This window comes from Gobio gobio (assembly GCF_949357685.1).
Source record: "Gobio gobio genome assembly, chromosome: 6".
Lineage (NCBI taxonomy): Eukaryota > Metazoa > Chordata > Actinopteri > Cypriniformes > Gobionidae > Gobio > Gobio gobio.
In genome coordinates this window covers 12,245,558-12,270,871 of record NC_137102.1, presented here as the reverse complement: position 1 = coordinate 12,270,871, position 25,314 = coordinate 12,245,558, and the positions used below count along the sequence as shown (strand labels likewise).

The 25,314-nt window shown below is 39.7% G+C and overlaps 1 protein-coding gene across 1 annotated transcript in view; it reads left to right on the top strand.

Annotated features, from left to right (window-relative positions):
• The window catches only part of pld1a (phospholipase D1a), a 39,395-nt gene extending 15,072 nt beyond the window's left edge, over positions 1-24,323 (top strand). Inside the window, exons 12-26 of the mRNA XM_079820533.1 lie at positions 1,417-1,498; positions 2,607-2,717; positions 2,796-2,987; positions 3,169-3,364; positions 7,757-7,885; positions 8,044-8,162; positions 8,322-8,435; positions 8,616-8,726; positions 9,259-9,347; positions 11,365-11,478; positions 15,143-15,192; positions 16,632-16,766; positions 17,806-17,959; positions 18,045-18,162; positions 21,850-24,323. Of these exons, the coding sequence (XP_079676659.1) occupies positions 1,417-1,498; positions 2,607-2,717; positions 2,796-2,987; positions 3,169-3,364; positions 7,757-7,885; positions 8,044-8,162; positions 8,322-8,435; positions 8,616-8,726; positions 9,259-9,347; positions 11,365-11,478; positions 15,143-15,192; positions 16,632-16,766; positions 17,806-17,959; positions 18,045-18,162; positions 21,850-22,074 (1,939 nt within the window). The 3' untranslated portion in view covers positions 22,075-24,323. The remainder of the gene's footprint in view (positions 1-1,416; positions 1,499-2,606; positions 2,718-2,795; positions 2,988-3,168; positions 3,365-7,756; positions 7,886-8,043; positions 8,163-8,321; positions 8,436-8,615; positions 8,727-9,258; positions 9,348-11,364; positions 11,479-15,142; positions 15,193-16,631; positions 16,767-17,805; positions 17,960-18,044; positions 18,163-21,849) is intronic.
• The last annotated feature ends 991 nt before the right edge of the window (positions 24,324-25,314 follow it).

The following is a 25,314-nucleotide window of genomic DNA, read 5'->3' as shown; positions in this document are numbered from 1 at the left end:
TGGATTGAATATGATCTTCTATGAATGAAAAATGTACTCTTTAATCTGATATGAAATGGTATTTTGTGTGGTAGTGATCTGTAGGAGTGTTGCTGTAGACATTACGTGCCTACATGCAGAATCTGTGGCAGAGGTTCAGGGGCTCAGAGTAGGAGGTGTATGTTATACAGCAAGACTGGTATCTCTCACTTCACTAGTGTCGAGTTTCAGCCTTCCTTATTTCAGAAATATCACTCCTGGAATATAGTCAATAGTCTGATCTGTGTGTGTGAGGGAGTGGGTGGTTATATGAGAAATTATTGGCTATTTGAATGTGTGTTTTTGATGAAGTTGTACTTGTAGAATATGAAATATTCAAATATGGATTTAAGTCTGCATGACATTTTTTTTAATTGGCATTTACAGTTTGCAGTTAATTATGATTTACAACTATTCCTGTTTAAAACAAAAACCCTTGACTCTTAGTTGTATCTTCAAGAAACACTCCACTTTTTTTTGAAAATAGGCTCATTTTCCATCTCCCCTACAGTTAAACAGTTGAGTTTTACCGTTTTCGAATCCATTCAGCCGATCTCTGGGTCTGGTGGTAGCATTTTTAGCATAGCTTAGCATAGATCATTGAATCTGATTAGACCGTTAGCATATTGCTCAAAAAAATTACCAAAGTTTCAATATTTTTCCTATTTAAAGCTTGACTCTTCTTTAGTTACATCGTGCACTAAGACGTAAATGAAGTTGCGAATGACTATACTCTCATTCCTGCGTAATAATCAAGGAACTTTGCTGCCGTACCATGGGTGTAGCAGGCGCAATGATATTATGCACCAACGTGACAACCTGCTTGCACAGAGAGTGTGCTGGGGACTATTTTCAGGCGCTGTGTAATATCATTGTGCCTGTGCACCCATGGTACAGCAGCAAAGTTCCTTGATTATTACGCAGGAATGAGAGTATAGTTCCTAGCCATATCGGCCACAATGTAACTACAGAAGAGTCAAGTTTTAAAAAGGAAAAATATCAAAACTCTTTGGTCATTTTTGAGTGAGATGCTAACGGTCTAATCAGATTCAATGATGTATGCTAAGCTATGCTAAAAGTGCTACCGCCAGACCCGGAGATCATCTGAATGGATTAGAAAACGGTAAAACTCAACTGTTTACCTCTGGGGGAGTTGGAAAACGAGCCTATTTTCAGCAAAGCAATTATATTTTATATACATTATTTAACTTTTTTAATGAAATTATATCATTTCAATAAATTTTATTTATTTTAATAATAATGATGTGCACAATAAGACCAGGAATGTGTATTAAGAAAGTAAGCTGTGTCCATTTTGATTTCATGTAGACTTTAAAGGAGGTGTGCTTTTGCTGCAGTATGTTGTGTCTGCTATATGATTGTGTTTGTAATGTGCAGGCTGAGCCCTGAGATCTTTCTGAAGAGGCCTGTGGTGGAAGGAAATCGCTGGAGGCTTGACTGCACTTTGAAACGCAAGGCTGTAAGTCCTCTTGACATTACTCGGTGCTTTTGTCCCTGGTGCCATGCTAACAATTTAACATGAATGTGAAGTGGAATACAAAGATGCTTGTCCAGTTTCAAAGTAAGGTTATTTTTATTTAATAACTCATTTACTTATTTATTAACTTATTTATTTACTTTATTAACTTATACCGATGAGCCAAAACATTACGATATGCCAAATATGCTGTCGGTCCTCCGCGTGCTGCCAAAACAGTGCCGACCCGCCGAGACATGGACACTATCTGGCACCAAGATGTTAGCAGCAGATCCATCAAGTCATGCAGGTTGCAAGGTGGAGCCACTGTGGATCAAACTTGTTGGTCAAGCACATCCCACAGGATTGAGATCTGGGGAATTTGGAGATCAGGGCAACACCTTGAACTCTTCATCATGTTCCTCAAACCATTCCTGAACGATGTGTGCAGTGTGGCAGGATGCATTATCCAGACCCAGCAGAACATTTCTTAGAGCATCACACTCCCCTTGTTGTCATCCCACAGTGCATCCTGGGGCCATCACTTCCCCAGGTACACAGTCATCACCATGATGTAAAAGAAAACTGGAATCATCTGACCAGGTGTCCTTCTTCTACTGCTCCAAGGTCCAGTTTCAGCGCTTGCGTGCCCATCGTATGCACTTTCAATGGTGGACAGGGGTCATCATAGGCACTCTGATTGGTCTGTGGCTACACAGCCCCATACACAGCAGTGTGTGATGCACTGTGTGTTGTGACACATTCCTCCCATAACCATCATTAGCATTTTGTGTGACTTGTGCCACAGTAGATCTTCTGTTGGCTCTACCAAACAAGTCTTTTTTTTTACGATGAGCATTGGGTGACCAACACCCTGCTGCTGGTTTGTGTCCCTCCTTGGAGTACTGTCAGTAAATTCTCACCAGTGCTGACCGGGAGCAACCCATAAGCTTGGCTGTTTCAGAGATACCAGTTGTTTGTTTACCATCTAATTTACCAGACCTTAATATGTGGTTTTGTTAGGAGATGATCATCTCCTAAGATGTGCCTGGTCATGTTTTGGCTCATCAGTGTGTTTACTTCCACTTTTGATTTATTTATTTACTTTTAGCAACAAGGAGTGAGGATCTTTGTTATGCTGTATAAGGAAGTGGAGCTGGCACTCGGCATCAATAGTGAATACAGCAAAAGAACACTAATGCACCTTCACCCAAACATAAAGGTAAGCTGTGTGTGACTTTTGTCTGCTTTTGCATATCTCGTGACATCTTGTTAATCATAACTCTTCCTCCCTCTTAAGGTGATGAGACACCCTGATCACATGTCCTCCTCTGTCTACTTATGGGCACACCACGAGAAGATTGTAGTCATCGACCAATCAGTTGCTTTTGTTGGGGGAATTGACCTGGCGTATGGCCGCTGGGATGACATTGAGCATCGACTGACAGATGTAGGAAGTGTAACACGTTCTGTTGCACAGGCCATAGAGCAGGTTAGAGACAGCTTCATCGTGTCCATACAAACATGCTTTATTTGTCTGCATTATTTGTGCCACACCCATGGATGACACGCCTAACTTACTTTTTTGGCTTTGAAGTCCGAAATGAAAGACTGTGATTTAGAGGTTTCTGCTTGTTATAATGAGGTGGAATTATGTCTGTTTTGGGACTCAGGGACTGGATTCATCCACACCCAGGAAAAAAGTGTCCTCCAGTGGAAACAGCAGCCGGTCGATGGTTGGTGACTCAGTGGACCTGCCCAAACTAAAAGGCATCGGTCGCACCCGCAAGACACGTTTCAGCCTGTACCATCACATCCACCGTGGCCTTCACCATGCTGACAGCGTCAATAGCATCGACAGCACGAACAGTAAGAGATTCTACTGGGACTAACCTTCAGAAACTGCAGCCACAATACAAACTATGTTTGGTTAATTTCTGTGATGTTCTCCAAATCTGCTAATGATTAATTCCTTTGTGACCTTAACAACCAAAACAATTATTCTTAAAGGTCCCATGGCACGGATTTTTTATTTTATTTTATAATGTATTCTGAGGTGTACTTGTATTGTTAGAATTAGAGATGCTCCGATCAGCATTTTTGGGGCCTATCACCGATTACCGATCACCAAGATCATGATCTGCCGATTGCCGATCACTGCTGATCACAGAATGGCAGGGGAATGGCAATCTTTTATCTATAATCTTGCAGAGTTTGCACCATTTGTAGAAATGAAACTAACTCTAAATTAACTGAGTCAAGATCTCTGACTCAGTTAATGCAGCTGCACACATGCAGCTGCACAAACGTTAACATTCACTCTCGAGTCACGACGGGGTTTACGTGCATACTCGTCAAGAGGGTCATTTAGTACATACATTTGTGTGTATCTGACCATTTCAGCGCAATTTGTACTCGCAAGCTTTTTGTGAGATGGCGTGTGTGTGCGCGCGAGTGCTGAGCGGTTTGAACACTGGCAAGACTTAAAAATAAATGCAAATATAAACTTTAGTGACGATGCGACACTGCCTCGATTGTGCTACGTGGCAAATCCTGTGTCAACTGTGCAGCTCGATTTTAGTGCACATGCGATGCGATGATGTGAAGCCATTTGAGCATTTTGAAAGGGAGGGAGAGAGCGCGCGCACGTGGTGATTCACGCGCGCTGTTTGTGAACTTACGTCCCACAGAAAGTTTTCAAATGACTGCGTAAGTTATTTAATATAGAAATATGAATTGTACCTCACCTTCAGCATTATAATTGTTTTACCCGCGCTGGAAAGAGAATGAGACGGTGTCGCTGCTTGTCATGCCCTAGCTCTCACGGCAGGTGCGGGTTTTATGTGTCGTCAGCATGAGATCGGTTCATGAGATCGGCCTTTTTAGAGACCGCCGATCAATCATCCCAAAGCGATTATCGACCGATCGAGATCGGTTGCCGATCAATCGGAGCACCCCTAGTTAGTATGATTTTTACATCATAAAGTGTCATAATTTAGAAATAAAAGGCATTTTTTCTATACTGATGTTTGCCCTCTGGCTGAATGCCCTGTTTCAAGGGGCGTGTCTGCTGTGAGACTTCAGTAAAAACGCTCACTGTTGTGATAGGCTGACATCTTTGCATTTGAAATGAGTATTAGATCTTGTAGCGGAGGGGGCGTGGTTTAACGAGGTCTACACTCAACTGCACTGTGTTACCAAGTATGTGTTTTTCTCCATGTCCGCGGGTTGAAGCGACCCCAATTATGTGATTATATAAACCCAGGAATGCGAATTTTAGCAGGCAACCTTGCCAAAATAACATATTTTGCCAACTAAACGCCATTTTTTTCCGGAGAACCCCCCGGAAAGTTATTGTTTTGGGCTATAGTTTTGAGTAGCAATTGTGCGCGACATTGCAAAAACACTTGTAAACCCTGTCTGCACGCACGCTGGATTAAGTAACGTTACAAGAAAAAGATGAGTGTAAACGATCTTTGCCAGTAATAAAATAATTTAAGGATACACAGAGTACTTACCAACACGATCATCGTTTCTGAGAGAAATAGTGAAGGTGAATGCATACACGAACAAGTTCTCTGTTTAGGATAAGAGCAAATTCAACCCAAGAGCCTTCGATGACGTGGATGATTACGTTACTGTTGATCATCTGTCCATCATCGTCTAAAGCCCGCCCTGATGATTTCATTGGTCCGAACAGTTTCTGTTCGGGCATAATTCCTCCTCTATGGAGCGAGTCCAGACCGAATTGCCCGAGCAAAAAATTTTGTGGGCGGGGCTAAATTCGGCTGGCATCCAGGCTAATATAGTTCAGGTTATTAGTTTATTTCTAGTCGGAGGGACTGTCACTCATGTCAGAAAGTTAGTAACTTTAGTAAATGATGGATCAGCGCTGACTCGAGATGCGAACCGTTTAGAACGATTCAGTCCGATTTGGTGAACTGGTTCGACCGGTTCACTAAAAAGAACCGGTTCAAAAGAACATTTTGTTCGCGAACCGGACAACACTAGTGGACCAGAGACGGAGAGATTGCTAACAAAGTTATATTGTAACTACTGAGTTGGAAGAGCGCTGTTAGCGCAAGTTTATTTAGTTTGTATCTGAGAGTTCTCAGTCACACCGAGCCTGTCTTCCTCCTTATTCTACCAACTTTGTAACACATGTAATGTACCATTACAGCTGTCCAGATAAACGAGTTACGAGTAAGTGTTGATTATAGCATTATTTTTAGATATTTTCCTATCATATGAAAAGCGTCAATGGGAAGTACACAGCGCAAACAGACACAACAGCGCAGTAATCGAATGTAATCCAGTTTATTCTGGGGATAGCTGGCTAGCCTAGCCCCCTTCTGCTTAATCTCGCACCGCGTATGGTGCCTCCGCTGTGGGCGAGATGCAGTACTGGGGGTCGGTGATGTTGAAGGCCGACCGGTCAGTGCAGCCCGAGCTTTGGCGTGCGTGAGGTTTATCTCTAAAGATGTGGCTCTGCCGATGTTGTGCAGAAACTCACGATTGTATGCACATTTTAGAACAGATAGACGCGACGAGGACGTACAAAAACACTGACTCACAAGATAGAAAACACTGTTCTGTCGGGAAAGAGAGAAGCCGCAGCGTGTGCACGAATAATAAAGTTCTGTGTGAACTTGAATAATTAGCAACACATTAGAAATCATCCAAACACTGAGAAACTGCCAGCATTCACTCCACAAGCCATGATTTCTCGAGGACAAACAAACATGGCGCTCGCATGGGCGTGCCAAATTCTCTGGGCGGAGGAAAGGGAGGTAACCGTTCCTGTTATGACGTCATAACAGGAACATTCAAGATCAGCTCGTCTGAGGCAGAGGCAGAGAGAGAGGCAGAGAGAGACAGCCAGAACTCGGTTTACACCGATCAAAATTTCTAGCCACTTGGGGACAATATTCAGGCTAGGGGAACTCACATTAATGTTGAAAACCCTCATAAAATGAAAATTTCATGTCATGGGACCTTTTTAAAGGGATAGTTCACTGAAACATTAAAGTTCTGTCATTTTTTTACACACCCTCGTGCTGCATTTCTTCCATGTACTGGTCACTTTTTTTCTTCTTTTTTTTTTCAATTCACAGTAGTTACAATATGGGTTTGGACTGGATTGTTTTGCTCATGGACGTAAATCAGTTCCACATCCCAATCCTTTTTAACAAATCACGTGAGCTGTAAATGCCATGTAACTACTCTGGAACCAGATAAAAATGACATCATATAATATATATATAAAATAAAATATTCCCAATCCAAATTCTGTTATATCTCTAGACTGTCAGGGTCAGTAAATCAGGCAAAAAGGTAATTTTTTATTTTTTACTATTAATATTTTGTTACTTGTCAGTGTCAGTCAGTGTGGATCTTGTCTCTATATTTTCCCACTCTGTTGGTTGTGCAGTGATGCTTATCCTCTCTGGCTGATAGTACTGTAGGTGTTGTTCTAGACACCCTAGAACTAGAATGAGTGCCCCATCGTTTTCTTCGTTTAGCTCTCTCTGTTTGTTCTCCCTGCCATAGTATGCCATAGGAAGACACACGTATAGATCGGATTGTAGCCTGTCTGAGAGAGGATTAAGTGTATTTGAGACTGGCTTAAGACTAGACATCAGAGATATGCTTTGATGAAATTACTTTGACCTTAGCGTAGATTTATTTTTTTCCCTGATTCTTACACCAAAGTCACATTCATTTGCTGTTAAGATAACCAATCCTTTGTTTCCCACTAATTATTCAGTTTTAGATTATGTTGTGATCCTTTTACTGTGGATAAATCAAAAATATTATGACATATGCATTGGCTATCAATGTATTGCATGTTTGACATGGAAAATAATGTTCCAAATGTGTTTGTTTGGTCTGATGTCAGTCATTTAATTATTTGTAAACAGATCTGTAATCTGAAAAATAAGCATTATTATACAATAAACATTTATTTTTAACCAAAATGTCAAAAAAAGAGATTGTTTTAGCTCTCCTGCTAAAAAATAAAAACTTTATTTTGTTTCCATTCAAACACTATTTTATTTTATGCTCTTTTGTATATTTACTTATTTTTATTTTATCTTTCATACTTATTTCATAGCCTTTGTGTATTTGTGTACAGTATGCCTTTGGTTTCTCTCTTAATGAAGAAAACTCTTTTTTCTTTTGTAGATTTGAAAGTAACTGTCATTTATTACAAAAATATCTTTTGTGTTTTGATCAGTTTTGTATATCTTGTGTGTGCAGAGAGTGGCTCAGTGCACAGTCTTCAGACAGGAGTGGGAGAGCTGACGGGAAACACTCGTTTCTGGCATGGCAAAGACTACTGCAACTTTGTCTACAAAGACTGGGTTCAGCTAGACAAGCCTTTTGATGGTGAGCCACACGTTTACTGCCGGGCACCTTTTGTTTTCTCCTTATTTCAATGATCATTAATCCAGGTTATCCAAGGTTAATTGTGTTGTTAAACGCTGTCTTTTTAATGCATTTCAGATGTTTACGATCCTGCTTTTTAACACTGTGCTCGACTATAGATTTTATTGACAGATACACAACCCCCAGAATGCCCTGGCATGACATCTCCTCAGTGGTGCATGGGAAAGCAGCCAGGGATGTGGCAAGGCACTTTATACAACGCTGGAACTTCACCAAGGTGAGAGATTTAACACCCCTGTGCTTGGGCCATGACCCGCACAATTTAAACTTTGTTTATGCTTGACAGGTTTCTGAATTCCCTTTGTGAACTTCTTCTATATAACTTTGATGAAGCATTATTCGGTTCTGTCACAATAAAGACTTTTTGCTCCTTTAGATAATGAAGCCAAAGTACAGATCACTCTCCTACCCGTTTCTACTGCCCAAATCCCACAGCACAGGCAATGATCTGAAGTACCAAGTGCCAGACTCTGTCCAGACCAAAGTCCAGGTGAGAAAGCATCATTTGCTGTACATGTAACTATTAGAGCATGATGTCAGGAATATCATGGGTTTGATTTCCAGAAACATGCATATGCTTGCTGATAAAAAAATGGATGCCTTGAATGAACACTAAGTAGCTTTGCTATAAATGGCTATAAAATGCCCATAAATGTAAATGGTCTCTCAGGTTCTGCGGTCAGCAGCAGACTGGTCGGCGGGAATCAAGCACCACGAGGAGTCCATTCATAATGCCTATATTCAGGTCATTGCCAAGAGCAAGCACTTCATCTACATTGAGGTACACAATCACCCACTTTCACGCTCTCTGTGCATTCACTGATACGCCTCAAATGTGTTGACAACCATTGTAGTTATGTTATAAAACACTGTTGACATTTCAGTTGCTTCATATTATTGATGAATTGCAAACAGCAGCGGTTATCAGAGCATATCGAGGGAGGTGCCAGGAATGATTCTGTGGAAATTCTAGAAGAACCATGTCTTGGATATTCAATAAGTAAAAACGAATAAATAAAATGTATACAGTTGAAAATGTATTTTAAAAGAATAATAATAGAAATGACAAAATAAAAATAAAATAATTTTCTTTAGCTCTGTTTCTGAGGACATGATTTAATTCGAGAGGAACACGATGTCTAAACACTGTCTAAAATTCTTGCCATATATAAATAACGTACACGATTACAGAAATGTGCCATTATTTGCCCAAGTTGCGGCCAAGCAGAAGTAAAATATGCAAGTATTCACCTGACTCTGTAACATGCCTGATAAACTGAATTGATCGTTCCTGTTTCATTATTTTGTTTCAGAACCAGTTCTTCATCAGCTGTGCCGATAACAAACTTGTTTACAACAAGATTGGTGATGCCATTATTGAGAGAATTATCAGAGCTCACAAGTAAGTGTGAGAATCCTAATGCATTAACACTGATTGTAATTCATCACCATTCACTTGACCAGTGGAGCTTAGTAGAGATGTGCAAGCCCAGAAGCATCATGCCCATTCAAACTGAATGTTTAATTTTTTTTGTCAGATTTTTTTTAACCAAAAAAAGTAATAATCCTGCACATTAATTGTAACTAAAAAGTGTTGTATACATTTTATCGTACACTTCAGGCATGACATCTCATTGGCATGGCACATGTAATGTACTTGTTTGCTTGATTTTGCCGGACAATGCTATGTTGCTGCTGAGCAAATACAAAGAACAACCATACTTAAAGGGTACATAACGCACACAGTTTCAGCCAGTCTCATGTTAATCTTGAGTAGCTTTACTTTCTTGATATCTCAGAAGAATCTTTAGTTTTATCATATTTATAAAAGACAGATACGCTGTACCGATACTTTCCAAAAACAGCCGAACTCGTGGAGGCGTGCAGTGGGCAGAGCTAAAGAGTCATGAGCACACACACACACACACAATACATCATGGCATTGTCCCTGGATAATTTTCGATTCACTATACATTCGTTTTGTTTACATTATATGCACTTACATGCCGATTGCCAACAAAACGCAGACATTTGATGCAGTTTCACTCACCGCCTGCGGTTTCGAGTCGTGACAGGGAACAAACAAACACACTTGCAGAACTCCGGAAAAACAAACTGCATCCACTGTTTCCTTAACGCTGGGTTATTTGGGAAGCTGAAAGTTATCTTTCCCTCACAACCAGAAACACATTTCTTTATTGACATTGTTTATTTTGTGGTCTAAAAACAAAATGACAGCGCTGCTGACGGCTTCCGTAATCCGTACAAAGCGTGACGTGCCCTTGCTCTGGTTGATGTGTGCCCATACAAGGAATTTCACCCTTTATGATGTCATTCAGGGCCATACTTGGAAAAAAAATTCTGAAACTTGTTCAAATCTTGAAGGAGTGTATTTGGCACAGAAATACTCCATCTGTGTTTTTTATTTTATTTTTTTTGTCCATGTTTAGCATGAGAACTCTTTAAAAATGTAAATAAGTCAGAATGCATGAAATAGCATTAGACCCCCTTTAAGGAAACAAGATGCTGCAAGAAAATTAGAGAAGACCCCTAGCAGATCTACAGGTGGAGCTGGGGAGGAGGAGGGTAAAACAAGTTTTCACCTCTCGCTGCAGAATGATTGCTGGCTAGGGAAGGTAATAAGTGGTTATGTTGATTAGAAAGTTTAGTTTAATAGATAAACTATCATTTCAATTGCATTGTATATGTAATTTAGGTCTCCTTACATGCTTAACAATTATCCAACCAGATTATCATTTTGGGTTGTCCTACTTGCCCCACTTAAAAACAGGTTCATGACACCCCTACACATGCAACACATGCAAACAAACCCATCTTTCCTGTATATATCAATATTACCCAGACATATTAGTATAGCTTCACTTCTTCAATGAAAGCATGCGAGATCAACAGTAAAGTACCACCTTCTCCCATGCTAATGGAGTCCTGGCAACTGCCGTTCCCCGTGAAGTATCTGATTTACAGGAGGCACGAGTCTCTCGCCGCTGCTGTCACGCACGCAGGCTCAGCTGCAGAGACAGGCCTGTCTTTAATGCGCATTGACGGCTAATGAGAAGCTAGCACCTGCCACTGCACTGATGTGAGCCAGACATGGGCTGGGGGCGCGCCACTCTTCATTTAGTCATTCAGGGCATCGCCCTCAATACTGAAATACTGCGCTGTTGGGTGTGCTGCAACAATGTTGGCATGTGCTTAAAGAGCTCTCTGGGAGAAGAGCCATTCGTAACGACTTTATAATTATGGAGGCAACACGCATTGAACACAACGATATGCTGCTAAAGAGAAAGGGGTTGGAAAGGATGCTTTGCCATTAATGTCAATGGAAGTGACAGTATATGATGTAAGAATAAGCATATGTGTATTTACACGGGATTGATGTTTGCTGTAATTTGTCACAGGGAGAATAAAAAGTTCCGTGTGTATGTGGTGACTCCCCTGCTGCCTGGATTTGAAGGAGACATTACCACTGGTGGAGGAAATGCACTCCAGGCTGTAATGCATTTCAACTACAGGTAGGAATTAAATTGTTTCTGTGCATGAGTCTCTGAGCAAAGAAAGGGCAGCACAGGTCACACACACACACACACATACTGCATATGTTATGTTACGCTAATTTATATTTTAAGACAACATGAAACAAACTGTATTTGCAACCAGTTTTTGTACTGTTGCATTTCATAGTTAAAGAAAGAAAAGTAATGTAGGATGGGACTTGATGGGATTTGTTTTCATCAGAATTTGATTAGGTCATGTAGATGTGAAACATTGTATCCTATAATTCTACAATATTATTATTCCCTGCTTGTGCAGTCTTGCTTGCATCATTGAAAATAAGTTTCAGGGCCCTATCTTGCACCCAGCGCAATTGACTTTGTACACCGACGCATGTGTCATTCCTATTTTGCACCCGCGCAAAGCGCGCTTTTCCCTCCACAGAAGCACGTCGCTAAACTAGTGAATGAACTTGCGCTCCCTGGGCGGTCCAGCGCAAAAAAGGAGGCGTGTTCTGGCGCAAACAATCTCTGGTGCTATTTTGCTGTTCCATTAAACAATTGCGCCACTGACCAGAAAAAACCTAGTCTAAAGTCAGTGGCGCGTTGCGCGTTGTTCATTATGCTATTTTAAGGGCGCATGCTTGACCATAATGTATAGCGTGCACAACGCGCATACACTTTGCTCATGTAATCTACACAGATGCAACAGTTATTTTTGCAAATCATAAATTGTTACACTAAAAAATATTAACACAGATGACGGAAATCATTGTGGTGTGCCACGAAGATGTGAAAAAATAGGCATAAATCTAGCTTACAAATTATTCAGGCTAATTGTAGTCTAATAATTAAGGAGACCTGTTTGCCCAATAGTGGCAACTTCTGGCAAGACATATATGTATATAAGGACATCTAACAAATTGGTTTGTCCGTCAAGAACCAGGAAAAAAAATCGGTGAGGGTGGACGCAGCGATGTCCTCTGCTGGCGTCAGGTCCTGAGTAGAGGCAGATCCACCTCCCGTTACACGGCGTGCCCGATTGATGCTGGCAAGCTTGGACTTTCCCCGTCTTCTGATGTCATTGTAGCGCTTGCGGCACTGGTGCGACGTCCTGGGGATGCCAGCTGATGAAACAATTGTGGCTATTTCCTCCCACGCCTGTTTAACCGACGCTATTTTGGGTGGGTTTCTCCCATCCCCATACAACACAACTTCTCTGTCTTTCACTGCTCTTACAAGCACATCAGTCTCCTCGGCTGTGAACCGCTCCTGGCGTGCGCCTGGTAAATACGCCATAATAATAGCAATCCATAATGGAACTTGCGCACCTGCTTTTACAGGGAATGTTGGATGACGCTCTGATTGGTTTATTCACGTTACGCCCAAACCACACCTATGAATAATGAAGCTACTTCAGACCAACCCATTTTAGATTTGCGCCGGGCGCAAGAGCCATTTATCCCGCCGGGAAAATAGCAACTGCGCCGAGACCCGCCCACAAAGTTACTTGCGCTTCGCGCTTTGACACTTGCGTTTCAGATCGTTAAAATAGGGCCCTCAGAGGCTGAGAATACTATTAAAGGGGTCATGAACTGGCTTTTTAAATTTTTTAAAAATAAACAATATATTCAACTTATGACGTTTGCATGGTTTTTACATTCAAAAACATCATAATGAATAAGTAATAGGCTATTTTCTGCCCTGGTTTTGAGGCTCTCTGAAGAAACTCTCGGATTTTATGGGCGTACCACACTGAAGACTTGCAAGTAAACGCCCACAGCTAGGATTGGATAAGATTTGCATATTTAATGAGCTTCTGCTCCCCTGTCAGTACATGTGGTAATTGTTTTGAAAGCGTGTGGAGAAACGGCCAATGGAATTAATCGCCCAATGGGCTCGCAAAATGTCTTTATCAAACAAACACAATGATTTATCTCTCATCCACCCGTGATTGATTGGAATGTTATTTTTTTATTACCTGGCCCGCCCGATCGGTGGATATAAGCGCGAACCGTACACACACAAACATGCGCGCCCCAGGACGTTGGGCTTTGCGAGCACTGTCCCATAGGCTACATGTCCGAGTCTGATCCCGAATCGCAATGAACCAACAACACCACAAATAAAGGATTCTTCAGCCTTTGACAGCGTGCTAAGGTATGTTCAGTTAGACACGTACACATAATCAATATGATCTGTAACAATGCAATACTATCACATATAAAAAACATGTTTTACTCACACAAGTGTGTTGCACCATTCCTGTCGGATCCAATATAGAAGGCACAGCGTTGTTTTAATCTCAATATGTCTGCAAATCCAGTCTCCTCGATTCCACGGTGAAATGAAGCAAACAAATGTGCAATGTCTTGCGCACGTGGCCTGGAACTTCATTAAAAATAAAGTTCAACCACAAATTCCTAACATTAGAATCCGAAGGAAGCTTATGCAGGGACTGTGTTCTTCCACAACCAGACACAGCGCAATAGATCTTGCCATCTTCGGCATGTTTATTGCTCGGTAGCGCGATCCGTTTAGCTCCATGAGTCGGTGGGCGGGGCTACAGAAGCAGGCGTACATATTTATCTGTTGATAACGTCAAGGGTCGACATATTCTGAGATCGAGCGTTTTCTGGGCCTGGTGTCAATAAAAGCTTTTCTTTGACTAACAAGGACGTTTTCAGCTCCGAAACTTGGATATTCTTATACCACGATGAACTTTTATATATCAAAGGCTCAAGGGAAAGTTGATTTCTCAATTCATCACCCCTTTAAATTACATTTTGATGAAAGAAATAACATTTGAATAACATTTTACTGACAAATCGTTCACAGACCAGGACATTTATTAAGAGTTACTGCAGCAAATGCGGTTGATGTTGTCTTGAAAACCAAATGTGTCGTGTACAACGAACATGACTTGACTGTCAGTTTCAGTTTCTGCAGTGTCATTCATAAGTTCACAGCAGTAGTTGGTTTCCCAGTGATGCAGTTAACGCTTCCTCTTTAGTGAACTCAGACACATTCTCTCCTGTCCTCCCCTGATTAAGCTTTAATGAGTCTGACAACACGCTAAACAGCTTCACAGCTTCTTTCAACTCTATCAGAGAGGAAGAGCGAGCAGCCCTGGTCTACGAGACAAACCTGCTTTCATCCTGCAGTCAGGCATATTCATCCTCATCTCCACGATAACCTTCCAATCACGCTCTCTGCATATCATTTGGATGAAAGGAGGAATTTGTCAAAGAAAATTGTAAATGGCGCTGATGTGAGGATAATGACCCGAGTTAGACAGTGCGCCTTTGTTTCCAATGCCAGCTTACCAATTCATTCCATTACACACGTAAGAGGCACAGCCAAGTGTTAAATGCTCGTTTCATTCGCCTGGAAAATAAATGGAAATAAGCAGTGCTTCAGTGTCGCATTAAACATGGAAAACTGATGCAAGGTTTATTTACAAGGTTTTTTATATATATGCACATTTGCTGCAGCTCTCTGCCACGTTTCATGTGTGAAGGCAGGTTTACTGGTTTATAAGCTTACTTTTTTGGAAGATACCATGGTAACCAAGAGAATAATGTCAAGTCATAGAGAGAACACAATGAGCTGCTATAATGTTATGTTAACATTTGAAAAACCATTTGTTCTCTACCAAATCATGGCTTGAATGTCTATTTTTTAGGACCATGAACAGAGGAGAGTACTCCATAATCAACCAACTGAAGAAAGAAAGTAAGTCTGGTTGTTTACATCCCTTTGTCCGTCTCTCTTCCTGTGTCGGATGTTAGAGAAGGAGCGATATGATGCGATTGGGACATAATTTAATGTGAACCTGACTCTGTGGTGGCAGGGAGTTCTCTTCTGTGGTTTACCGCAGCATTGCAACATGTAAGACTAGTGAACATATGTTTCAAAATGTGCTAAATGGTTACATAAAATAGAGTAAGAGGATGACAGCCGTATAACTTATTGTAATTGATTGTCTGCTTGTGCCAATATTGAGTTGAGGTGACATTTATGCATAGAACTCCCAGTATTCCTCTGACCTGCTTGAGAACTATTTAAAATGGCAAAACTGTCTGCCTGTTTTGTGTAGGGCCTTCATAGCAAGATATTTTAGAGAGTAAAACCACCCTGCACCACAAAACCAGTCATATGGGTATATTTTTTGAAATGGAGATTTATACATCATCTGAAAGCTGAATAAATAAGCTTTACAATTGATGTATGGTTTTTGGCCGAGATGCAGCTATTTGAAAATCTGGAATCTGAGTGTGCAAAAAAATTTAAATATTGAGAAAATCGCCTTTAAAGTTGTCCTTAGCAATGCATATTACTACTACTACTAATTTTTTTTATATATATTTATGGTAGGAAATTTACAAAATATCTTCATGGAACATGATCTTTACTTAATATCAATGATTTTTGGTATAAAAGTATGACTGGTTTTATGGTCTAGGGTCACATTTCTATAATGCATGATGCTTTTTATTGTTTTTTTATTTATTGGAGGACAATTTTTTTGTGATTGGAAAAAAGTGTACAAATACTTCAGTTGAGTTGGAGGTCTTCTCATACTACATAGGACAGGTTTTCTGTTTTTTTTTAGTTCATTAAAAGCTAATAATTTAATAAATCATGACCAAGTTGGTCCAACTTTATATAAAGTGGCTTTAACTACTATGTACTAACACTTCAAATAATAATTTGATACAATGCACTTATTGTGCACATACATATTTTTACATTGTACGTATATTTTAAGAAATACCTGCATTTAATTACATCTGTAATTCATTTCTGTAATTACATCTATAATTACACTGTTGACCCTTCCCTTACTACCCACCCTTAAACCAACCCATACAACTAAACCTGTCCCTAACCTTACCCAGCCGTATCCCACCTCGATAGCAGAAAGTGTTTTTTGCAGTACAATATGAATACAATAAGTACAATGCACTTTTTTTAATGTAAGTACATATTAGTTAAAGTCACTTAATATAAAGTGGGACTAAAATTGTGAATCCATGAAGATACTCTCTTCTTGAATTGTCCAAATGGCTCTTTTTTTTCTAGGCATGTGTTGTTGCCCAGTGTTTTCTGGGCAGTGTTGTTTTTTCTAGGCAGTCCGAATTTCACCCGATTCTCTCTTTACACCCCCACAGTGGATGACCAATGGATGAACTACATCTCGATTTGTGGTCTGAGAACTCATGCAGAGCTGGAGGGCAAACTGGTATCTGAACTCATCTATGTTCATAGCAAGCTGCTCATCGCTGATGACAACACTGTCATTATTGGTAGGTAAACATTCATTACAGTTATGCGAAACGAATAATTGGAGTGTTTTTATTGCTCAAGTGTTGAGCAACTCGCTGAGCAAGACGGTGCATCATTTCTTTATGGCTAGAGCCTTAAACTCCCCCTTGTGGAACAATGTGGTACATCATTTGATTTTGAAGTATGTACGATCTGGCAGCTAAATAGCTGGTTTTTGCATTTGTCCACTCATTTGTCATTTCCCTAAAATAGTGTATTTGGAATGAGGTCAACAGACTTTTGTGTCTGAAAGAAGTGAGTTTTAATGAGGAAAACATTGTGGTCTGTGTATTTTACACATGACTGCACTGCCAGATGTGCAGTATTGACGTTTGCTCGGCAGATCTCAGCTAAGCCCTATCATCATGCCTCTGTTTTCTTGACTGAAAGACACATCACATCTGTAAGAAAAATTCAAATAATACTTTGTATGAGGAGCGGAAGAAACTCATAAAAGATAAGCGAGTTGTCATTTCAGATAAAGCTTTAGATTTCTGCAGAAGATAGAAGAAATCCAATGAGGAAAGCCATAGATCAGAAGGCGGCAGACGGGAACATTTAGCCGCATACTGAAATTGAGTTATCTCTCATTCTGTAGGTGGAAGATTTGTGTGCTATTAAATTAAATGCCCCAAGATCCAATCACTTATAAAACAATGAATCAAATTGAATCGCAGAGTATTAAACAAAATCTTGTTTTCTTGTCTGTGATTATTATTTGTCTTGATATTTTAGATTAAGCGAGTCACGATCAGTGTGCGATTCCTTTTGGCAAACCCGCCGACAGTCAAGCACATTGTCTTTTTCATATCGCAATTTATAATACAGCTCAGAATTGTTTTGCTTTATTTTGCTATTAACGATACCAGGCATGTTTAATAGATATATTTGATAGTTTTGCCAAGAATTTTTGTAATTGTCAAATATTAAACTGCTTTATTTGTAGTGTCATCAGCATAAACATGGTCTCGTTATGGTTTATTCTTTTCCTTGTCTCTTTTTAATTCAATTTTTTCCCAGGCTCTGCCAACATCAACGACCGCAGCATGTTAGGGAAGAGGGACAGCGAGGTAGCTGTGATCTTTGAGGACTCTGAAACAACGGCATCAGTGATGGACGGTCAAGAGTACCAGGCTGGCAAGTTTGCTCTGCAGCTCAGACTGGAGTGCTTCAAGTAAGAGCTGATGGGAAGTCAATCATCCTTGTGTTAGCAGCACAACTGAATCACAGCTAAAAGTCTTTGTCTTTCCATAAACCAGAACAATTCTCGGTGCCTTCACTGATCCAACCATTGATGTCAGTGACCCCATCAGTAACGGATTCTACAAAGACGTCTGGATGAGCACTTCGGGTCGAAACGTCACCATCTACGAGAAGGTGCGTGTGATTCTTTGCGTCTTTCTCCACTCGTTCCTGGGCATGTAATGGAATTAATGATAGCTACTTTCCATCTTCCTATTACATGGAACATTTGAATTATGATTTCGAGGTGTTGCTTGGTCATTTGTCAGATAGGTATTGCTCTCAATCACCAGTGAAGCTCTCAGGCTCAGTTGGCTGTGTGGCAGCCTCATGGCAGGCCAGTAATAATGAGGCTTAATGGAATGAGAGATTCGTATTTCAAGCCACCATTGTAGGCTGGCAATTTGAGTAAAGGCCTCACACACATCAGCCACACAACTACAATACAATTACAATTAGGATGCTTTAGTCGGCTCCTTAAAGGTGCAAGGTTTCCATTCCATAACATAAAACTAGGGCTGTCAAAATAAAAAAAATCGAAAAAAATATCGCAGATTAATCCATTCTGTATTGGACTTTGACCCTGAGCTGTAAAATGAAGGAGGGAGACGAGAACGTGCTGCTTGGATCATTGATTGGAACATTTACGTACTAGCCTATATAAAAACGGCCTGATGGAAGTGCTGATAAAAATAAAGTCGTCTGCAATGTCCACTATCCTACCCAAGAGCGTGTCATATACACGCCATAAAGTGCGTATCATATGCACGCTAAAAAAACTGCGTAGTGTATTCCACGACACTGCACACTTGTACTATTGATACGCATTCTCAACAGGGAGCACGCACTCTTAAAGGGGCCACACTATATTCCTACTCGTTACAACGTCCATGCATTCGGCAGCCCAAATTAATACCTGTCTGTCATTAATGTTAATCAAACAACTACAGGTGTTAAATAAATGTATACATATTAAATAAACCTACTGTATCTGTTAGGGGTGTAACGGTACACGTATTCGTATTGAACCGTTTCGGTACAGGGCTTTCGGTACGGTGCGCGCGTGTACCGAACGGTTATGAATGCAATCTTTAACAGTTAACAGTCGGCTTGTTTAAAGCGCGGAACACACTTCAATCCGAGTTCCCACACGAACATATTGAGTATTCAGTCCTTTTTATCACGAAATTCAAACGATAAATGCCGTTTTAACGCTATATTGTGACGTGACTGATAGGCGCGTATCAGTTCAACTTCAAGCGGCAGAGCGCGGCATGCGAGTGAACATGATCATCTCTTCCTAAAGAATAAACATAAATTAATATCTTAAGGTATGTTGAGGATACATTACAACTTACGTATCATGTATTTCCGCGGTTGAAACACAGATGGAGCGCTCACACTGTTTCAACCGCGGAAAAACAATAAAACAACTTGTAAACATTGTCATGTTTACCTCAGAAGTCATTCAGTGTCCACAGCTGTGAGTTCACTAGAGAGATAAACTCTTTCACTGAATACATGCACTATATTAGCCTATATATTCGTTATATTTGCTTATATACTACTTAGCCTGTTAGTGATGTCTTGTTTATTTAATGTATGTTTAATTAAACCTGTCATGAAATTTACAGCCACTAAATGATTATATTTCAACAATGAATTGGAGAAAAAATAATAATAATTAGTTTTAGTTGTTAATGCAAAAACTGCCTTATGTGAAGCTTATGAGTGTTGATTATTAAATCTAAAAATAAATAGCAAATGAATTTAGGCTAATAGTTTGGGCTCTGTTGTTAATCTTTAATAGCAATATGTAAGTAAGGGCTCCCTATATAGTTTACAGCATTATCTTTAAGAAACTTTTAGTTATAACTGAATTCATTTAAGGACAGACACCATTTTTTTTTATAAAACCACTGTTGAATAAAAATTTATAAAAAGCAATTTTGTAAAACTACTGTACCGAATCCGTACCGAACCGTGACTTCATAACCGAGGTACGTACCGAACCGTCAGTTTTTTGTACCGTTACACCCCTAGTATCTGTATATTTTTTTCAGAAATGTATTATTGTTTTTGTAATTTGCTTCTTTGTTCTTTTATTTAGCCTATATTCAATTCCTCAAAGCCATATTGCCCACCTGCACATACCAGCTGATATACAATGTAGTCTTGATTTGGGTGGTCACTCTGCATTGAAAGTTTGAAAGGGTTTTACATTTTCTAAATCAAGTAAAATGACTCAAAATAAACATACCAAATTCAACTTTAATCATATAAAATGTAATTTCCAAGCAGCAAAATTGTGGCCAGTGAAAATGCTGAGTGGCTAGTAACTTTGGAAAACCACTAGCCACAGTGGCTGGTGAGCAAAAAAGTTAATGTCAAGCCCTGTTTGTATGTACAGTGAAAAAGAAAATCTTCTTCCTGAAGCACTTTTTAATTTATTTCCTCAGCATATTAGGTCATATTGTTTATAGTTATGGCCAATATTTGAACAGTGAAAATAATAATAAAAGAGTTTTTGAACTTTAATGTCACTAATGCTGATTATTCATTGAATCATTTGAATTGAAATATTTAAAATACTTTTTAAATTTAGATTAATTAATCACAGAGTATGAAATTAATTAGATTAAACATTTTAATAGATTGACTGCCCTACATAAAACAAAACAAAACAAATTTCAAGTTTCTTTTTAAAAAAAAATATTATTTAAAAAACAATGTATTTTTATTTTCTATAAGTAAAAACTGCTCCATTTATCATAACCTCCTATTATTATTTGCTGAATAATTTAATCATGATGTAAAATATGTCTGCCCATTTCTACAATGCCATCAGTTACCTAGATTTGCATAATCATATTTGCATAATATTTTAGTAATTTTGTTATATGCATTTTCCCTTTTTATATATATATATATATATATATATATATATATTTAATTAATTTCTATTTAAGTTTTAGTCATTTTAAAGGTACACTATATAACTTTCGTCCACTAGAGGTCGCCTGTTCAAATCAAAGGCGTAGTTTGATGACGCCACGTTTGAGCGCAGAATCTTGGGACATGTGGTCTTCACCTCAAAGCCGGTGGAAAAGAATCGGGATAGGACTCGGACAGAAATCATGTTCATGGATGCGATTATTAACGTTACTGTAGTGTGAAGCAGAGCAGGACCGAATGTTGTGGAGCTGAGCAAGGCCGCTGAAGCAATTCTTAATAAGATGAACGCAACACACGCCTCGCGAGCAGGACTTTTATTATGGCACAGTCACCCACGCCACTTCCGCTTTTCCGGTCATGAGTATGAGGTAACACAGCTCTGTTTATCATATTAGATACATCTGAGTGTGTTGAAAATGAAGTTGTGACGCTACTCTGTGCGATCTCGCTCGGCGGCTGCTATGACACTTGTTGCACACTGCAGTAAGAGTAAAGCGTTTCTGCAAAATAAAACGGGAAACCGAGGGTAAGGCAGATATGACGGCATCGACAGGCGACTCCCTCTCACGTCCCGGTTCCTTGGTTAAAATAGCAATTTCTCACAATTTACAAATAGCTGGAAACATTTGGGATATTGTAAGTACTCAGCTGAACAAAATATATAACACTGGCCTAGTGGTTTTTGGATATTTTACTGAAAACATTTTACATAGTGCACCTTCTTTTTTTTAATTTCAGCTTTATTTCAGGTTACAAATGTTTTTAATTGTTTTAGTAAAGAATAACCAACACTGGTGCACTTTTGCCAAAAAAATAAATAAAAATGCCATGACCATAAAAAGGACTTTTGGTGTGGTGGCGTTGCAGGTTTTCCGCTGTCTGCCCTCCAGTCTGGTGAGGAACAAACAGGAGCTCTTGAGCTTCCAGTCCAAACCAGGTCTTGATAAAGAGGACCCCGTTAAAGCTCAGGAGCTACTGAAGAAGATTAGAGGCTTCCTGGTCCAGTTCCCACTGGACTTCCTCTGTGAGGAGAACCTCATGCCCTCAGTAGGCACCAAAGAAGCCATGGTGCCCACTGAGATCTGGACCTGATGGCGCCAAATCAGAACCACAGAGAAGACAATCTGCTTCCAGCATGAAGGGGATACGAAACACCACTGTGGCAGACGAAAGTTCGTTTGTGAAACGATATGAAGGAGCAAAGGATATTAAGACAAGCTGTCTGTCCTTTATCATGGAAGAAATGGACAGCTCCATATTGTTTTGTACCTTATCGATGTTATAAATGTACATAATGATATTTTATAAGCACAGTGATTATCTGCACACATTATTGTAGTTTGACTATAATGTCGCCTCTTTGAGATGCCAAACAGAAGGGCTTTTAAATAAATAATATAATTCTAATGTACATTTGATTTTTATTGCTAGAGCTGACTCATTTGTAGAGGCACCACTCAAAATGAAGGGCAAAATGGAGAGTGGAAGCCCTGTCAGATATAATTTTGTCACTGCGGCCCATTCTTCAGCACGCCGTCCCCAGTGGAGGCGCATCCATGACAGGCTGAGTACAGTGATGAGTGTTTTCTGTCTGGTGAACCTGCTCTTAGGCCGAGTCTGCGGAGGCTTTTACTGTCCAGCTTCACCGCCTGTGTCTACGTGTCAGCGCTCTGGGGAGACCAGACAATCTGTCTGTGAATTAAAGTGCTGAGTAACTGAAGGAAATTGTTGCTTCTCAACACCAAACATCGACGTGTGGCGTCCGATTCTACATTTTCCCCTTCGCAAATGTGGCAAGGGTCGATTTTCACGAGTCAGCGCTTGTTGCCATTTTCACATTGTGTCTTGGTGGTCAGCCGTTTTCTGCAATTACCCATTCTTTTAAATTTGTTTGGTGGTATTTTCATGATTTTTGTTTTTATTTTGAGTTTTATTTTATTTTATCAAATAAAGAGTACTGTATGGGAATACACTACCATTCAAAGTTTGGGGTCGGTATGCTCACATAGGCTTAATTTATTTAATCAAAAATCCACTTTAAAATGTAATTTATTCCTGTGATTTCAGCATCATCACTCCAGTCTTCAGTGTCACATGATCCTTCAGAAATCATTCTAATATGCAGATTTTGTGCTCCAAAAAACTTTTCGTATTATTATCAATGATGAAAACACTTGTGCTGCTTAATATGTTTGTGGAAACCATGGCTGCGTCCGAAACCTGCCAAAAGCTGCCTTCGGAGGACACGTTTCAAAGCAGGAAGGCAACAAGGCACGTCCGAATCTAATGTTAGCTTCACTTCCTGTCCCCAGAGATACCTTTATCCTTCGCTGCCTTTGATATCCCACAATCCTGTGCGTTCCATTCTGTGACAGTTGAGCTGTAAAAAAAAAGATGGGGTCCGAAAGTTGCGTTTGCTTGTCAGTTTGTGTGTAAATGTACGTTGTTTAACCAGCATTTTCTACTTCTGATGTCATTTCTAGCGAGAAATTACTCATTTCGAAATTAAATATTTGTTTAGTTCTCAACAAAGCTCTCTCTATTTTGCTGTAGATCATTAAACGGTTACGCTGCCTAAGAAGTCTGTCCGAAATTAGGTTCGTGATGTGCCTTCATGCACAAACGCTGCCATACAAGCCATTGTATGATAAGGCAGTGAGGCAACGAGTCAGCTGCCTAGGTTTTCGGGATGCAGCCCATGATCCTTTTTTCAGGATTCTTTGAATAGAAAGTTCAAAATATGTTTTTGAAAATCTTATAACATAAATGTATTTACTGTCTGAAAGTATAAATAAATAAAAAATCTTACTGACCCCTACCTTTTGAACGGTTTACGAACAATGGGCATTATAAACCATAATGGTGGTCTCACTGAAATAATTCCTAAATACAAGCATTTTTTTTCTGTGAAGTATAAAGTGCACAACCGAGTCGTTCACAAATAAGAGCTGGAATATGCACTGAGAAAGCAAATGGGGTCCATTTTAATTTTATTTTTCATGTTGGCACTACAATTAAATATCATATCATCTAAATCTGTTAAAATTGAATAGATAAGAATGTTGTTTGCGCTCTTTCTGTACATGTTTCACAATATCACCATATGTATCACTATATCTGAAGATTCAAACTTGCTGCATCTTTGCAATTGTTGAGTGTTCTGACAGCAAAGACAACCCGACTGAATAACATGGAGCTCTCAGGGAGAAACTCCTGTGCCACCTTTTCTAGTTATATTAATTCTGAATTTGAAGGCAAGGTGTATTTAGCCCTTGCTCCATTTCGATAATTCATTTGTACAGAAATTTGGACTAAAGTTTCAAATAAATCAGAAAATTCGGAAGAAAAAAGTTTTGTGAGTGGTTTCCTTGGGGTGTTTTTACTGCAACAGCTGATCTTAAATCATCTTCTCTAATGTTGTCTGTCTTTCCATATTAACAGCGAAATCCAATCAAAACATGCCCTTTAGGCACCAGCGGCTGGGACGGAGGTTTAAATATATGAGTTGTATCCTTGTGAACATTAGTTTTAACGTTGTCATTTCGCAGGGGGAACCGGCTCTGATCTGTGCCCAAACCTGGAAGTCTTGAAACACGGTCATTATGAAGCAATTTATATGCAAATCTGGCCACTGGCTCGTCCCTAAATGTGCCTCATTGGACGAGACACCTGATTGAGAGCGGCCAACGTTAATGACATCCTCTGAGTGGAATCATGTTCTGAGATATTGAAATCAAGAGTGAAAAGAGTTGATAGATTATCTCGGTGACCTTAATGGCTTCTTATCATCGATGGTCTAAAAGCCTCCTCCAGCTGTTCAACACATCCAGACCTTGAGCATTTAGTTCCTTCAAGAGCTATCTGCTTATGAGCTGTCATGCCTCACTAACCGCATGTGTCATTTGAAAACAGGATCATTGTCTCAATTACTGTGTACTGTAGTTCTCTCGTATTGTGAAATGGCTCATTAAACAGGTTGTCCTCTTCTGAAATGAGAAAAGCATTCTCTGGCAAATTTGCATTGATGTTCACAAGTATGCAAAGTCCATATGTTAATTATGCATTTGTGCACTGCTCATTATTCTCATAATATTAACAAATACAGTATTGAATCTGCGGTGATATAGTATAAAGCTTTGTATAGTCTAGAAGCTTTCTAATTAAGCAAAAGTGTTGATTCAGACAAACAGCATGACGGACAGAATGAGGTTTCTTTCATAAACACTTCAATAAACAAGAAGTTAATGTTAAAGTTAATATGGAGCACCTTGCATTTTAGACACAATTGAGGATATTTTCTTGGCACACTTTGGGCCCTTTAGTGCCAACTGA